Source organism: Artemia sp. Qi Xiang Cuo, chromosome 12, assembly GCF_049724085.1.
Source record: "Artemia sp. Qi Xiang Cuo chromosome 12, ASM4972408v1, whole genome shotgun sequence".
Classification (NCBI taxonomy): Eukaryota; Metazoa; Arthropoda; class Branchiopoda; order Anostraca; family Artemiidae; genus Artemia; species Artemia sp. Qi Xiang Cuo.
Window position 1 is genome coordinate 26,004,094 of NC_142805.1, and position 17,051 is coordinate 26,021,144.

The 17,051-nt window shown below is 34.7% G+C and overlaps 1 protein-coding gene across 2 annotated transcripts in view; it reads right to left on the reverse strand.

Annotated features, from left to right (window-relative positions):
• Nucleotides 1–1,292: 1,292 nt before the first annotated feature.
• The window catches only part of LOC148945928 (Y+L amino acid transporter 2-like), a 153,169-nt gene continuing 137,410 nt past the window's right edge, over nucleotides 1,293–17,051 (reverse strand). For both annotated transcript variants that reach the window (XM_089097802.1, XM_089097801.1), the window contains 3 exons: nucleotides 13,188–13,337; nucleotides 9,852–10,029; nucleotides 1,293–6,612 (listed from right to left, as the gene is read on the reverse strand). In XM_089097802.1, the coding sequence (XP_088953928.1) occupies nucleotides 6,479–6,612; nucleotides 9,852–10,029; nucleotides 13,188–13,337 (462 nt within the window). In that variant the 3' untranslated portion in view covers nucleotides 1,293–6,478. The remainder of the gene's footprint in view (nucleotides 6,613–9,851; nucleotides 10,030–13,187; nucleotides 13,338–17,051) is intronic.

Sequence of the window (17,051 nt, forward strand, 5' to 3'; positions counted from 1 at the left end):
ATCAGTTTCCATGTTGAATAGTCTTCCAGACAGAGTGATTCCCAGAAGACCATCTTTAAAAGAAATTGTTAGTTAAGGTTATCTACAACGGGGGATATGGGGAATGGGATGGGTGTTTGCACCCCTAACCTTAGGAGACCAAACGTATACAATATACAACTTTATAACCTCCAGGAAAATACAACACATTTTTCAATCAAAGAACCTTTTTTTTCAAACCATTGTTCTCACTCACCCCGCTTCGAAAAATTTTATCGCTTGCCGGTCCCACAAAAAGGGGTAGCCCCTTTCACTTATCCTATTGGCCTTTTGAAGAGAAGACAAAAGGGAGAGAATTGACAAAACTAGCAGCAGAATGAATGTAGTTTCTGCAGTAGGCCTATCACAAATCCAAATACATACAAATTGAAATGCAAGCAATATGAGTTTTTGTCCTATATATTTCTTTACTTTAATCTCCTTTAGCTTAATTAAGAAAAAAAAAACAGGCGTTTTTAAAAAAAAAGTAAAAAGCGAGGCTAAAATTGGACAATAATTATTTTGGAAATTTTTTAGAGCGTAAAAAATTTCGCCAGTTGGTAATTACAAGTGGCTTATTTACCATTTGCCTTTCTCAAGGCAGGGCAAAAAAAAAAAAAAACACTTTTTAATACATTGCTCTTTACAGCAATGTATTTGGAGCAACGCTTGTTCTTGCAGCACTGAGGAGAAAAACTCAAGCTTTAGTGTTAGTTGAGCTCTTTCTACATTTACAAGATAAAACCTGTTGATTTTAGTACTATTGTCACTCTGCTCCTATTTGAAAAAAAAACTTTTTTTTTATTTCTGTTCTTTTTTAGTATCACATGCATATATTATCATTGAGTTTGGCTCCAGAAACAGCTCTTTATATTTTAATCTTCATCCTTGTAATAACATTAGGCTGTACGAAAAGTGTAGTTCAATCCCGCTTTCTAGGACTATAATGAGAAAACGGTTGAGATGGCTAGTGCAAATTCTGCGGATGACAGATTGTCCTTCTCGGCCAACCGTCTAGGGCTAAACGGAAAGCAGGTCGTCGTCGGTTGGGGTGGCTGGGTGTAAATAGGAAGGCTTTGAACAGATTGGGATGGAGGAGGAGCGTGCGTAGCTGTGTTGGCCTCAGGCGACTTGGTGCTGTGGTAAGCAGTTAGTAGAAGAAGTAGAAATAACTGTTTTGAGTTTCCATCCAACATCAATTTCGCCATACCTATGTAACAGATCCTTTCCCTGACAAAATCTTAATAAACATATAAATACAGGTAAATTAAAAATTACCAAACAATTTATTACCAGAAAAACATAGTACATGGCTAAAAAGAAGAAACGAGTACTACAAATATACTAGGACACAAAGGAATTTGCAAAATCATTATAAATAGAGAGCTGGTGGTTTCCCCATAAACAACATTTTAAAGCTGAGTAAATAAAAAAGCATCTTCAATAAACAAATCATTTACCATAAAAACTACGTAATTTCAAACTCTGATTACAAGGACCATGGGTATATTCTTCATTCAGGCAGTTTTAGCCCTGGGGTAAAATCACTCGGATAACAAGTTATGAAAACAATACTCAACATATTACTCCACATTCAAAGTCTTATAATAAATTTTACAGGGCGAGTCGCAAAACAGACTAAGAACAACCTTAAAGCCAAGCTTGAAGTAAAATTCAAGTGTACTGTTTGAAATGTAGCCCTCAGGTAAATCACCAAAGACAAAGGCAAGGACATTTAAATTTCTATCGTATATTACATAATTAACATTTATATTAAAATAAAACGTCGAGGATGAGAAATAAAACAGGCCCGAATTAACTCAAAGGCTTTACCTAACTCAAATTCAATCATCCCCTTCATTATTAAGTCATCAGGAAAAACCACCTACAAAAGGTTATGACAACACTGCTTATAATGTAAATTAGTTCAAACTAGGGTTTTTTTCAAACAAAAAACCCTAGGAAACACAAAAAAGAAAAACAAGCCAAATGAAAAATGATCCTTGAAATTTAAGCAAAAAAATAATTCTGTTTCAACCTTCATAATACCAAATTAAACTTTGAACTCAGAATGAATCAATACAAATGCCAAAACCCATAATGGACGAGTTGATTTATTTTTCAAGCTATACCGTTGGGCTGGTCAACCCAAAAATTATATTCCCCTAAAACAGGGTTTCTTCCTCCCTTTTGAAGCACAGTATCGTCCATGATTTACTTAACATTTAACTACCTTTGAGCCTTTCGGTAGCCACATTGACCGAACCTACTTTTTCATTTTTAGGGTCAAAGCACATGAGTGACGTGACTTAAAGTTCTTAATTGAACTTAAGACAGCTACAAAGATATTCTCTAAAAAATAAATATTTATCACAAAATGTGCCTCCATGTACTCTGCCATCTTTAAATGCACCTCAGGATATACTCAAACCAATAGCCAATCAAGGCCGCATCCAGGATTTTTGTTCAGGGAGAAAGGGGTAATTTTTTTTTTATAAAACACAACAAAAGTTTGTTTGTATATATTTTTGCTACTTTTTACCACTCAGGCAAGTTTCCAGAGGGAGGGGGATCAAACCGGGTAGCCCCTCCCTCCAGATATGACCATGAAACTAATACAAAACAATCCAAGAGGTATTTTCACTCATATGATTGGTGACACAAAATAATGACCAGCGACAAATCTTCTTTTAAGGTTTTTCCTCTGTTTGTTATATGACTTGGTCAGATTGCCTTCTACAACAATTTATTTGAAAATGTACAGGCGTTAAGTGACCAACCCTATGTTCCTTCACCAAATGCCTTCATTGAGCCTTTAACGCTTTCCATATATGTCACCCTTTTACTCTTCTCCTTTACTCGGTGTCACAATGTAAGTAAAAGGAAGATTTTCTCATTAAGGTTTATGGTCCGTGCGCAAGTTTTGGCATTTGATTTTACAGCAGCAACTGTATTATCTAGCATTTTTCTAGAGAAAAGGGGAGGGGATAAAAATAGGGAAAAAAGGCATGTTTATAAGCCCAGGGGGAGGGGGGAGGTTCGAACCAATCTGAAGGATAAATTATGTATTGTTAAATAGCAAATACATTTTAGCCAGATTTTAGCTAATTCCCTTTTTAGGGAATATCCCCGTAACTAAATAACGAGCCAGTTCAATACTTAGACGTTTAAGCCTAAAACAGCATAAGAAATGGACTTGGTCAGAATGGCTCCTGATAGGTTTGATTCCCTATTTTGATTATTTTCATAGAAAAAATCAAAATAAGGCTAACCCACCCCCGCCTGAAAATCCCTATCTCAACTAATAAGTTTTAGTCATTATACTTTCTTTTTCGACATAATCAAGTTCGCAATATTTATTTAAAATAAACGAGTCAGCTAAACTAAATCAGGAGACATAAAAATAGACATCCAAAATTGAACAAAATTCTTTTTAAAGAGATTCAATGAACTGCGAGGCTTAGAAAACCATAAATTAATATAAGCAAAAAGACACTCATAAAATCATAAGCAACCTTAAAGCTGACATGCTTCCTGATATGCACTTGTACATGGCGCCAATTAAAGCAAATGAACTTTTCCTAAACTCAACTCAACATCTCCATTTTTAATCAGTGGCGGATCCAGGGGGAATACCCTCCTTACTATCCCGACGAGGATCCAGTTCCCTTTCGTGCAACTTTCTCTCCCTTTTATGTGGATTGCCAAGCAGGAAAAAAAAAAAAAAAGAACATATAGAACAAACTTATAGCCACATCCGTCCCAAGATCCTGGATCTACCACTGCTACAAACATAAACACAGACAACTATAAATTCTCTGAGCTCGAATAATGTAATCTATTTGAAAACCTTCTCTGTAAACTTCTAACAAATTAGCCTTAAATGTTTTCCATCAATGATCAGACTTAAAATTACCATACTCACTGAACATCCAAATTGAGAGAAAAGTATTACCATTTTATTTCTAATTCTTCCATGCCCCCCCCCCATAATATTAATCGGACAATTTGAAAATTATAATCTACAAATTCTAACACTTTTAACTACTATAAACAGTAGTAAACTCATACTACTATATTGCCATAAATAGGAAAGGATAGGTACTTCCATATACTTTGATTCCAGACAATCTACATTTAAGAGGCACTATCCATCATAGGTCTACACAAGTCCAACCCAATAAGCACAGGAAACTTAAAAGAGTTGAAACTGGCGCCGGCGTAAAAAAAAACACTAACACCTAGCGTTTAAGATTTTGTTTGACCCTAAACTGCTGCATACTTATCTTTTCGTGTATTACAAAATGTAAATAAAGGAGAATTCCGTCAGCAATAGGCCTACCAGGTTAATCTCAACTAGCCTGCTTAATCTGTAAAAAAAATTCCCAAGCTAACCTAGGCCTACCTTGTACAGGCTAGATTTTACCTTAAAATAATTCTTGAAAATAAAATACTGATTATTTATGACTCCGAGAGAAATTTCAACTTAAATCCTATAATACTGCCAATAATTATCTCAACAAGCTAATTATCTTAGACATATTCTCATGTTTTAATTAAGTCGTCAGCAGCTACACTGTAAGTGACATTGTTAGTTTTTAATCCCTATCTCCCCCCTATCGAACCCCCAAATATAGGTTTCCCATTCTCTTAGATATGAAATTATATGAGGTCTTGTGAGAAAGCAAATAAATAGAACACTCTCATCTCATACTGCAGCTTTGTCTAAGCTATAACAATTTCAACCAAGAATGTCACAATGACACTATTTCCTGTTTTCTAATATTAAACTACCAAAGATTCCGCTCTTTTAAGTTTCCCACTTTCTTTGTTCCCGCCCACCCTCAAGGCGAGGGCTTTACCCCTTTCCAAAACAAATTTTTAGCCTTCCAACTCCTTTAATGGTGGTCTATACTCTTCACATTTAGAACTACTCTATTTATGGAATAACAAAATATGCAAGCTTGGAAAGAAAACGAAACCATTATTAACATCTTGGCCAATCACGACTCCAAGAAAAACAAATGCAAAACAAAGGAAAGAAGAAGAAGAAGCAAAACAGAGGGGGATGCTCGACGCGCCGATTTTTTAATTGGTTTTCAGATTTAAAAGTTCAATCATTAACCACATCTTCAAAAAACGCCAACATGTTCCAATTTGTTTAATGGCATTCGGAATCAGCATTTTTAGCACAAATCTATTAAATATTATCAAATTCAAGATTCTGGAAATCGCACTCTTTATTGGGTGGGGCGGGTTGAGGAGCGCAGTCATCCCGCGCAGCATCCCGGCGTCTCAGCCAAAGCTCCATAATAATAGAGCCTCTTACTACAACCGAAGCTAGCTAACTTTCCATGAAAAAAATATTCAGAAACCTAAAAAAAAAAAAAAAAAAAAAAATTATATGCACTAGCAGAAAAGTACAGCAATATATTTCTAGTCTATACTCAAGGCTGGAAAAACACACAGGGGTCAGTAGCTCTAAACATTCTTTTTACATTTTCGACACAACTACAACAATATTTCCAAAATTTCGTAGCTCCCTCTTCTTCTCCCCCAAAAAGAGAAAATTTCGGTTACAAACAAAAAAGAGTAAATACATCAAAAAGACTGAGAGATTGATGGGAAACGTGCCATTGCAAAAAATGATTTAAGGGGATTCGATACCATTAAGAATCAGCCTATTTTGTCCATAATAAACTTTTTAGCTGGTGTAGTCAAACATTTCGAATTGATAGTGCTGTCTTACCTTAACTTTTAGAGCTTGGATAAGGAATCTAAATAAACGACAGAAAGCTAGAAGCCACTACGGAATTTCCCTGAGACCTTAGAAAAATTTTGTAACTTATCTTGTTTTGTGCTGGAGATTCAGACATTTAGTTTTATTGAAGCTTATATTATTAGAAAGTGTGATTTTTTTTTTTCAACTAAACGCAATAGGATTTTCTTTTTAAAATTTAGGAAAGGCTACTCCCTAAAAATATTTTATCATACCTGCTAGAAAAATACCAAAAATAAAATGTCATTTGATCATTCTGACAGCTCTGCGAGTTTCCAGTGGTGCATCCCGCTTTGATTGAAAACTTTGCCAACACACTTTCATTATTATTCCCAATCAAATTTCATATTCAAACCACAAATTCTTAATAGCTTTCAATTATAACTAGTCCCTATGCTTTGAGACAGTCAGCCGACGTCGAGGCTCACAAAATGATGTTAAAGGCATCGAACCGCCTTTTAACCACCTTTGAATGTCAAAGGTGGAGTCCTACCCTCCACCCCCCCTTGGAACATATACCTGAACATACTAATTTTGGTGACGTTTATGTTGCTTGTCGCAGTTTTGAATTACTATTACTGTGATTTAACTTCTACTCATTATTTTTTCACTAAATAGATCACACAATCAGGTAGGTACAAACAAATAGGAAAATACTTCCTCTAAATAGAATTATCCCGATCAAATATCATTAGGAACTGAGTCCTGAGTAATGAGGTTCTTTTCTTCACTAGACACCAGGAACTCTTCAGGAGATTCCTCGCCTTCTTCGGGCACAGCATAAAATATCTTCTGGGTGAGAATGGTGAATTCATCTAAAATTAAGAACACGTGAAAAGAAAATTCAACGACTTTACTGACTTAGTCAATTCAATTTTGACTTCGAAGAGGCGAACCAAGGAGCATGGGTCATCTTGTTACACACATAATTAATCTTAAGGGATTGATTAATCAATTATTATAAATTTTCTTATTACTAATTAAATTATTGCTTATTGATAGCCCCAGTTAGAAAATTTTCTTCTCCAAGCGTCCGAATATTATTAAACAGCAGGAACATACAGATTGAAAATCCGAAACATGATTTACCTTTCCACTAAAAATTGGTAGGAGACAAGGGGGGAATTACTGACAATAGGCCAGTTACTCACACTGTTTTTCTAATCACTAAAGATTTTAATAAAATTAAAATTAAGCAGAGTTACTCCAAAACAAATGAGAAAAAATACCTAATGCCTAAATTAAAGGAGTAGTTATCTTTTTTCTTTTGATATGTTTTTTTTTGCAATTAGGCCAAAGGCAAAAAAGAAACTTTTCCCAAAATGGTGAGATTGACATTTTCGTGTGTATTAAAAAAAAAACAATAATAAAAAAATAAATATAACTAGCCAATGATGTGTAAACTAGCCTAGCCTAAAGTATTTTACAATCAGTAACAAAAGAAACAGTCTACTGTCACAAAATTGTGGATTATATCTAATAACATAGAAAATAAATTGAAATATACCTTTACTAAACCAATTTGAAAACGCAACAGTTTTTTCCCTTATCGGCTCCGCATTCTCTTTGGGCTGAACAAATGTAGCATTTTTCAACATATAAAGGCATATTTAATTAATACAGCTTCATTTTATGCCGGCTTTCTAACCAGTTTGTTCTCCCTTTTTTGCCTAGATTAACACTCATTTTGGACTTTTTATTCTGACTAATTTGAGAGCTTTATGCAACAAAATTCAATAAATGAAAAATTGGATAAGTAGAAATGGCTGTTATAGCAGTTTAATCTTATTAAGCTTTTCTTAACTTACTTATTGATAGTAAGTTAAGATACCTAGCAATATTTTTCAGGCGTCGAAGTTTTATAAACTCTCTTTTGTAATTTTTTTTTTTTAGAAGAAACAGTATTTTGACTTTCCCATCGTATTTTACTAATCGTTCAGCGCGCGAATGCAGATTTTGACAATGTTTGTCTTCTTGCTTTTGAAGCATAGGCTAATTGTGTCTCGTAAAACCTTTTTGTAATTTGGATTATTCAATTATATACTAAAAAAAGAAGAAGAAAAACTGATGGTACAAATTATAAGAGACATATACACGCAAAAAAGAACAAATCATAAGCCTTGGCAGAAGGTATTTGAAACTCCTAATACGAATTTTCAGAAACTTCATTCATCTTATTAAGGTCTCTATTCCCCCTGAAATACGCGATAAGATCTATATTCCCCCTGAAATACGCGATAAGAACTATATTCCCCCTGAAATACGCGATTTTGGGACAAGGCCCACAACTGCAACTTTTACCGAGGAAAGCATTATTGGATTCATTAGTCTATCCATTCATCGAGACAGAATTATGATATTACTTGGACTTTTTCTGAGAGAATGGCCCAAACTTGTAAAAAAAAAGAAAATGGTCCTTTTTCAATAATCTCAGCCAAAAGAAACATATATTTCATTCTAAAGAAAGGGCAAAGCAAATTTCAGAATGTACTTTGGTAGATGGATAAAGTCGAATCTCAGCTACAGAGCGATGTTAAAATTGTCAGCTTACATTGGAACAGTAAAACCGCTGCAAAAAAAAAAAAAAAAAAAAAAAAAAGGTTGGACAGGGACCATAAACCTTAAGAAATCCAAATTAAAAAGTGCTACGTTTGGCCTCTTGGCTAATAATTGGGCAAATGCTTTCAATCAGGGCTCATAATAAAAATACTCGGCACTTCAAATATATTCACTGTCCTTGGTACTTCGAGAAAAATAAATCAGAAAGGGCTACGCTTGGGCTCTTGGCTAATAATTGGCAAACACTTTCAATTAGGGTTCAAAATAGAAATACTCGGTGTTTTCAATATTTGCCCTGTCACTGGTACTTAAAAAAAGAAAGGGCTATATTTAGGCCAAAACGTAGTATATCGAATATTTGCTGTTACTACAATGATAATTGGGCAGAACTACTCAGAGTAATTGTTGCACAGTTAGTTTTGGATCTCGGCTGATAATTCGCACATACTTTCAGTAGAGGCTACTGGGCTATCTGAGTTTATGCAATTGGAAACTCTTATCCAATTAAAACCACACTTACCATAATAGTATGGTATACTCTAAGAACTGATTATAAAAAAAACAAAAATTACATAAAAAAGAGAAAAAGAAGAAAAGGAAGCAAGAAGAAAAGAAGAAAAATACTAAAGCAAAATAGACTATCTTGATTTTACATTAATCGTGACAACATACTATCCTTAAATATTTATAAGTCGCAAGACCTAAAAGTTTGACAGCAACGTTAAAACTAAATAAAAAAAAAGATAGAGAGAAAAACTTTGACTTCCTCGATGAAAACATTTGTTTTTGGCATAAAGATATAAATATTTGTTACGGTGTAATATCTTCTTAGTTATTTAGAATCTCTGATAAACCGAAAACTCATAACGATTAGTGTATATTCCTCCGAGGAGCCCTGATTGATGGTGATCACCTGGGAACAACTCATTAGAATTGAGGTGTTTTTACTTTTGAGTTTACAATGGCTTATATTCACAAATGAGTCCAGAGCTCATGGACCCTTCTTCTTGGTTGACTGTGTTTGGCTGTACTGTTTGTCCTAGGTGATCGGATGGGTGGGTAGGGCCAAAGCCTCGTTCAAGCCCTTATCTGTTTGAATTAAATAAAAGTTCAAATAGGGATAAGTCCATTTATTAGACAGTGAAAATAGATACAAAAGTCAGTATATTTCAACCCCATATACAGCGGTCGTCATCAGCAGAAACACTAAAGTATTAAAATTAAAACTAACTTTAGTGGTTCTGCTGATGACGATCGCTGTACATGTGATCGAAATATCCAGACTTTTCTATTTGTTTTCACCGTCTAATAAATAGACTAGTCCCCATTTGAACGTTTATTTGTTCGTCATAGAAAGGCAGTGTGGGCTTAGAAAAAAAAATATACCTGTCTGAATTACTAAAGTAGGAAAACTGTTTTTTTTTTCTCACCGAATAATTACCTCTAGCACGTTATAAAAAAAAACTAATTATTTCTTAGGAAGAAAATCACTTACTATTTAGGGAACTAATCCAATTTGGTTTTTGAGACCATTTGATAAAGAGTAGGTAAACTGGAATGCCAGACAAAATCACAACTATGGCTCCTCCCACAACTGACGGAGAGAACATAATCGGTAAAACAACCAGAAAACCACAAATCAACAAAAAGAAGCATGGGAAGAAAAGACTGATCTAAAATAAAACATAAATTATCGTAGTCACCACTTCTCTAAATAAAATGTTGTTTTCTGTATACATTGACACTTCGTTGCTTTGCAAAAATATCAAAGAATTCTCGTAACTTGTAATGTTGATGAAAATCCAGCTTTCCCTAAGATTGTAAAAAATTTAGCATTTTACCAAAAATTACGAATTGAAAAAAAAGTGCTATACATACTCAGAAGTGAAATTGTTTGCCATTTTAGTATTTTCTTTTTTATTTAGTTTTTTAATTCTTTTACAAAATTTTCTATTCAGGATTTATTTCTTTACCTAAATCAGTATCCCTTATCTTTATGTTCGATGTGATCGTTCATTTTAAGTTCTATTAAACTTAAGTTTAATTATCTTCGCCTTTAGACTCTTTACTTTTCTTTGAACAACCTCTCTTTCAGAAAAAGTTTTTACTAATTAATCAGCAAAAAGAGGCATGGGAAAATTAGACTGATCTTAAATAAAACGTAAATTACCGTAGTAATTACTTTACTAAATATCTATTATTTTCTGCATATACTGACGCTTTGCAATCTAGACTGTCAGAATATCAAAGAAAGACAATTCTCGTAATTCGCAATGTTGATGAAAATCTAAATTTCACTGAAATCGTAAAAAAATTAGTATTTGTCCGACAATTATGAATAGTAAAAAAAAAAAAAAGAAAAAAAAAAAAAAAAGTGATTGGTCGATTACAGCTACACACACTCAGAAGTAAAATATCGTTAAATCATTTAGTTTTTTAACTTAATTTTTTAATTATCTTTATTCATTCTTTTTAGAATCCTCGTTTAGAATCTAATTCTTGATCTATATCAGTATCTTCTATATGTTGTGTCATCAACTGGTCTCTTGTGTGGCTTCTGATTTTGCCTCCATGCGTTAAGAAACTGGGAAATTAGAAAGTCTCGACTAGCCCCACCTAAATTTAAGAAAGGGCCACGATTAATGAAAAAGAGACGGCTAAGCAGAGATGGATAGAACGTTTTGAGGTAGCGTTAAACCCTAATAAGGTTGTAAGAAAGAAAATTGTTGTTTTTCTTAATTTAATTTTTGTTATTGTTTTTAAATTTTACTGAGCAAGGTCATCTTAGCAATGTCTCGTGATGCTTTTTGTATTCAATTTTTATCCCTAGCCTATGTATTTGATTCATTAATAGGATTTGTGGCAAAGATTTTATTTCAAAATGTTCATTATTTCAATTATTTTAGCAGTTATTTTAATTATTCTAAATACTTTTGCCAATCAAGACATAGACATAGACATAGGTTTATTAAGATCGAACAGCGTAGCCATGGCTAATTTATGTCGTCTTTACAACAATATGAGAAGAAAAAAAAAAATACAAAGAACACTATAAAAACACTAACACGTGAATTCAAATAACACTAAGTCTTGTTGTATGCTTCTACGAAAAAGGGGACAAACGTGTTTGTCCCCTGACATAGACATAGACAATCAACCAAATCTGATGAGGCGATTGTTCTTAAATAGAAAAAAAGAAAGAAAAAAAAAGTCATATATTTTTCGATTTATCTAAAATCCTAATATAATACCAAAACAAGATTTTTAATCAAGAAAAAGGAGCAACTGTATAACTTCTTCTTGTGCAAAGTGGAGTATTATTATTAGTTTTTTTTTCACTGTGATATATATCCACGTGGATGTTAAACCTTTCTATAAAAAAAACTCCATATATGATGCGTTCTATTGATTAGAGGACGTTTTTACAATTGCAAATGGCCGTTGCTAATTTTTTCTTTTTTTTTTAGTCGGGTACTAATAAACTGAACAAAAATGTATGTGTTATTATAAAGCATCTAAAAAGACGGTTTTCTTTCTTAAAAAAAAGAAAAGAATAATTAAATAACAAAATAAAAAGCAAAAGTAAAAAAAGATAAAAATAAGCACATTAAGTAAATTTAAAACAAAGAAGAAACCCATAAAAAGTTAACATATTTACTCATATTTGGCTAACGATCAAATATAACTATATGTGGTGCCAATGGCGCCCATTCACGAGAATGTAGGGGGGGGGGGGGGGCACTTATATCTTTTCGCAAAAAAGGTATTTTCTAGAACCAGTGAAGGAGTAATTGCCCCTCCCTCCAAATCGGTGTCTCTTTCCAAGATTTTTTCATCTACCTGGTTTTGAAAAAAAAAAAAAAAAAAAAGACTTATGATCAAGTGACAATTGTTGTCATCCTGCTCCAACACATGTATTGGTAAAATTCGCTCCATATCTTTTAACGTCTCCTTCTACGGTTCAGAACAGGTACATAAATCGCGATAAACATTTTTAAAGTTAAAGCCATATTGATGTCGATAAATTCATTACATGCCAGAATGACTATCCGTTTGATTTGCTGATTTTTGAAAAGCAAATTTTCGTAAATTTGTCAATTAATTTCTTCATAATCCATTTGCAAGAATGTCTTGTGGGTGAAGAGGGGGGGGGGGATTTATTCATCTTTATTTTACTTTATGAATCCAAATGTGAAAAAGTGGTCTTAGCTTCGAAGACTGTTCTGGTATAGCCACTTCCTAACTAAAATCCAAATTTACCAATCTCTGGTCCGTTCTGTGATTTTTAAATGACTGCAAAATATGGCTAGTTAAACTCACTGAAATCCAAGTTCTCTATTCTCTTGATTATAGTCATATGAGGCAAATTATCAGAATGTGGCAACGATTCGACCTCTGCAACGTCATCCATTACCAACGTCTCTCACGGTTTGGACATGCCTGTCGAAGATCAGGGGATAATTTCGTCTCAAATAAAGCCCAATCTGAACGGAAAAATGCCATGGTGTCCAAATTAAATCTTGGCTTAATAGTATCGAAGTTAACTTAAGACTAAGTGGTAGCGATGGGATTCCTCATGGCTTAAAATCGTCTCTGCCATAACCCAAAACCGTAGTCAGTGTTATTCGAACACGAACCACCTCCTGATGCCATGGATATGGACACATCAGCCTGAGTTCTGAATAAACCAAAAGTACATACTTACAGAATGTGTAAACGTATTTAATGTTCCATGACTATTAGGTAGGATTGACAATTGTTAATGTTTACAATCTGCGAGCTTCAACAAATACAAAACAAAGCCTTTTATAAAACAAATAAAAATAAATACCTTGATTGGTCGATGGAGTTCAGGTCGTCTAAATCTCATGAATATCAAACCAGATACAGAGAGCAGCGTGAAAGACGATTCAACGAAACTTGAAAAGTTTATCAAGAAAAAAACATCCACTACAGTGAGCGTTGCTAGCGTCGCAAGGCACTGAAAAAAAGGTCAAATTAAAAGCAACGAGAAGAAAGCAAAACATAAAAGAGAAAAAAGGAAAAAAAGAACCACAAAATGTCAACTTGAGACGAATACAACATGATATCTAAAGAGGAAAATACTACAGTATAAGTCAAACTAGGCTATATTTTATAGAGCTACTGCTGCTAATGACAATTCACTGCAGCACAAAGCAGGCGAACATAGCTCCACAGACCTCCTCCATACTAATCTATTCAGAGATTCACTCTTTAATTCCTCTCTTAAAGTTCAAATTTTCTTAAAAAAAAAGAAGCAAGAATCGCTTTAAAAACATTCTCCTATTGTGATTTTGCTTGGAAGAATAACCTAGTTTGTTAGTCCTACCTGGACTTGCTTAAAGTAATGATGTTAAGGCTGTTTTACTGATGGATTTAGTTTTAATTTTCTCGAGTCAGTTGAAGTCTGACTTGGTCTACTTTTTTGTTTTGCTAATGACAGCTATGAGACATGTAGCCGAAATATTCAATTAATTTTCTTCAAAAATTTACTTTCAATTGCTTTCTATTCAGGAAATGACGTTAGTAGCTGGATTCGTATTAAATCAGGAGTTAAGCGGGGTTGCGTCCGACCCCTATTTACATGTGTTATTTTGATGGACTTTGTCCTAAGGTGCAAAGTGAAGGTAATGGGGGAACACGGAATCAATTGGGGAAGTAAAACTCTTCTAGACTTAGTTATGAGAATTTAAGCATCCTAGATGAAATTCTTAGTAGAATGAATACATTTTTAGAGGTTTTGCGAGTTCAGGGTGCTAGAATAGGTTTAAAAATTAATGTTACGAGGACTAAGTCACTAAGACTAGGAATAAGTGAAGGTGAAGAGGCGACGTTGGGTAACGAGAAGATCGATCAAGTGGACAGCATCACTTACTTAGGAAGTGTTATTAGTAAAAACGGTGGGTGCAGTAAAGATGATAAAAGTAGAATAGCCAAGGCCCAGAGTTTTTTTTCACAGTTGAAAAAAGCTTGATAGAATAGGAAGATAAGTCGGCGCACCAGGATTAGAATATTGGAAGCTACAGTCATGACAGTGGTCATGTATGATTCTGAAGCATGGGCGCTGAGAAAAACAGAGGAGGATTTGCCAGATGTTTTGCAGTGAAATGGCCTACGGACAACCGTAGTTAGGTAACCATCTAGGGCCAAACGAAAAGCAGGTCGCCCCCGAACGGGGTCGGAGGATGTCGTAAGGAAAGATATAAGAGAAATGGGAACTTCTTGGGAGTGTGTAAAAAAAGGGAGACATTGAATAGATTGGGATGGAAGAGGAGTATGCGTAGCTGTGTTGGCTTCAGGCGGCTTGGTGCTGTAGTGAATTGTTAGCAGTAGTAGCTTCTTCAACAATTCACTGTCTGGAATTTCCTCATTGCGTTATCCTGTTCATTGTTCCTACTTTACTAACACCCCTTACCAATCCAATGGGGTAGGCCTACTGCCCCAGATGGATGGGCGAGTAGCAGAATCTTTAGCAATATGTCATCATTGTAGCAAAATGTGGCAAAGATATCTTATCATAGCCTTAACTACCATTTCAGTTCTCATAACATCAGTAAAAACTAACTGGGTTTACGATTAATTTGATGTACATACGTTAGCACCGTCCAAGGATCGATTCGACCGAGCCCCCCCCCCAAAAAAAATGTAAAAAGTTGAGAAAAACCTACCTATAATTGCATATCATTAGTCGGGTATCAAAAGGTCGTATATTCCAAATTATAGATTTTCAGAAGAGCAAATAAAAAACCTTACAATTTTGTTACATCCCCACGATAACCATAAAACGAAAACGGATTTATATGTAAAATCAATGCATATCAATCTGTTTTTTTTTTTTCAAAGTTACCAGAGGGGAAATAAAAAAGTTGTTAAGGTTTTTTGTTTGCTCTTCCGAAAATTTACAGTTGCGGAGGTGCGACCTTTTGATACCCGACTGATGATATTTTCCTTGACACCCAACCGATCACTAATCTTCAGTTCTGAAGCTAAGAAAACTAAGAAAATGATTGGTGAATGATGACAAACTCATCCTTTTGTCATTTTGGCGGCATAAATTTTTATTTTAGAGGATATAATAATAATAACAATAATTCGGTTAAAACCTTTATACAGAATTTTTAAAAGAAAAATGAACACAGAACTTGTAATAGGAAGCAAAGAAACGTGTAAACAAATACATAACAAAAAGGAACATTAAAACTCAAAACAACCCATATCAGCGAGAGAAAATTCATCCAAAAATGAACTGCTGATTCAGATCGAATTCTAAATCTAGCAGTTAAAGCATCCGCTTCCTCTCAAATTTACAACTTCTAATGCGTACTTACTTTGAGTCCAAATCAGGAATATGAACAAAATACTTACGCAATCTAAAAAAAACGGAATTTGTTTCCGTTCAGAAATAAAAAGTTTCCAGACCCAAGTTAGAAAGAAAACACCGAGGAAAAAAAATGCCTTTATAACAATCGAACGTTTTCTTGTCGAATTGACCCTTTAGTCAGGAGAAACTCCTCGTTTATGGTATCAATAATCAGCAACAGTGTTGTTCGAATTGATCTTCCGGCTGGAAGCCAAAATCCTTCAAAGAGATGGAAGAAGCAGTGGGGACAGGAAAAAAAAAAAAAAATCTTTGAAGAGCAACTGTCAAACTGATCTCAAGTAAACCAGAGTAAAGGCTGTCGACAGCGTTCTGCAGTGGCTGTAACCCGTCAGAGAGGAGGATAATATTACCGCGTACGAGAGATGACTCATATGAATAGATGGCCGAAAGAGGAACGGTGTTATTCTACGCGTGGCGGAACAGTTAGCATTGTTGGAAATTTCCCGACTTAAACTCAACCTGCTCGACTTAAACTCCCCTCAACGTACTGAGATGCAATTACTATAAAAACCTTCCATTCGCACACGAATATCGACCCTTTGATATCACTGACATAGAGAGGCACAGATGAATGGGTTTTACCCGCACTTCAGCAGAGCGAATATTGTTTGCGACTGAAGTCAATAGCTTTGGGTAAATCTATGGCACAAAGATATAGGGCTTTATTTACCATGGCATCCCGACACCAAGACCTCTTTATATACCAAATTATTGATCAACATTATCATAACTTTCTTTATATCAATGATAAAAGTAATTTATTTACACCCCCTATACATGAGTTGGGGCTCCATACCCTTTTCTTAATTACATTTGCTTAGATTTGCCTATAATATAATTTTCAATAACAAGTTAGAGTCCCGTTGCTTAGCCAATGGTGTTGCAACAAGTTAAATTTCGGGCTAAAATCTATTTCTGTCTTCCTGGACTTCGCCATTAATAGTTAATGGTATTCAAAAAGTGGTTGATTTTGAACCTTTAATTTACAGGATTGGCCAGGGGCAATCTAGAGTTCACCCCTACACCAAGCATGGGCGCCCATAAGCCGAATTTCAGGGGGGGGGGGGGGGCTTACCGGGTCTAATCGGAACTTCCAATGCTGTATAATAGAAATCTCAAAACAAAATTATAAAATATAAGGCAACACAATTCAGCCAGAAGGGGGGGGGGGGAGGGTGATGCCCCCCTGCCCCCCCCCCCATATGGGTGCCCATGACACCAAGTTCTTTGTATTAAATTAGTGCTTTTGCTTTTAGTCTGTTTTCAGACTTTATAGATATATGTTTTGCTGGA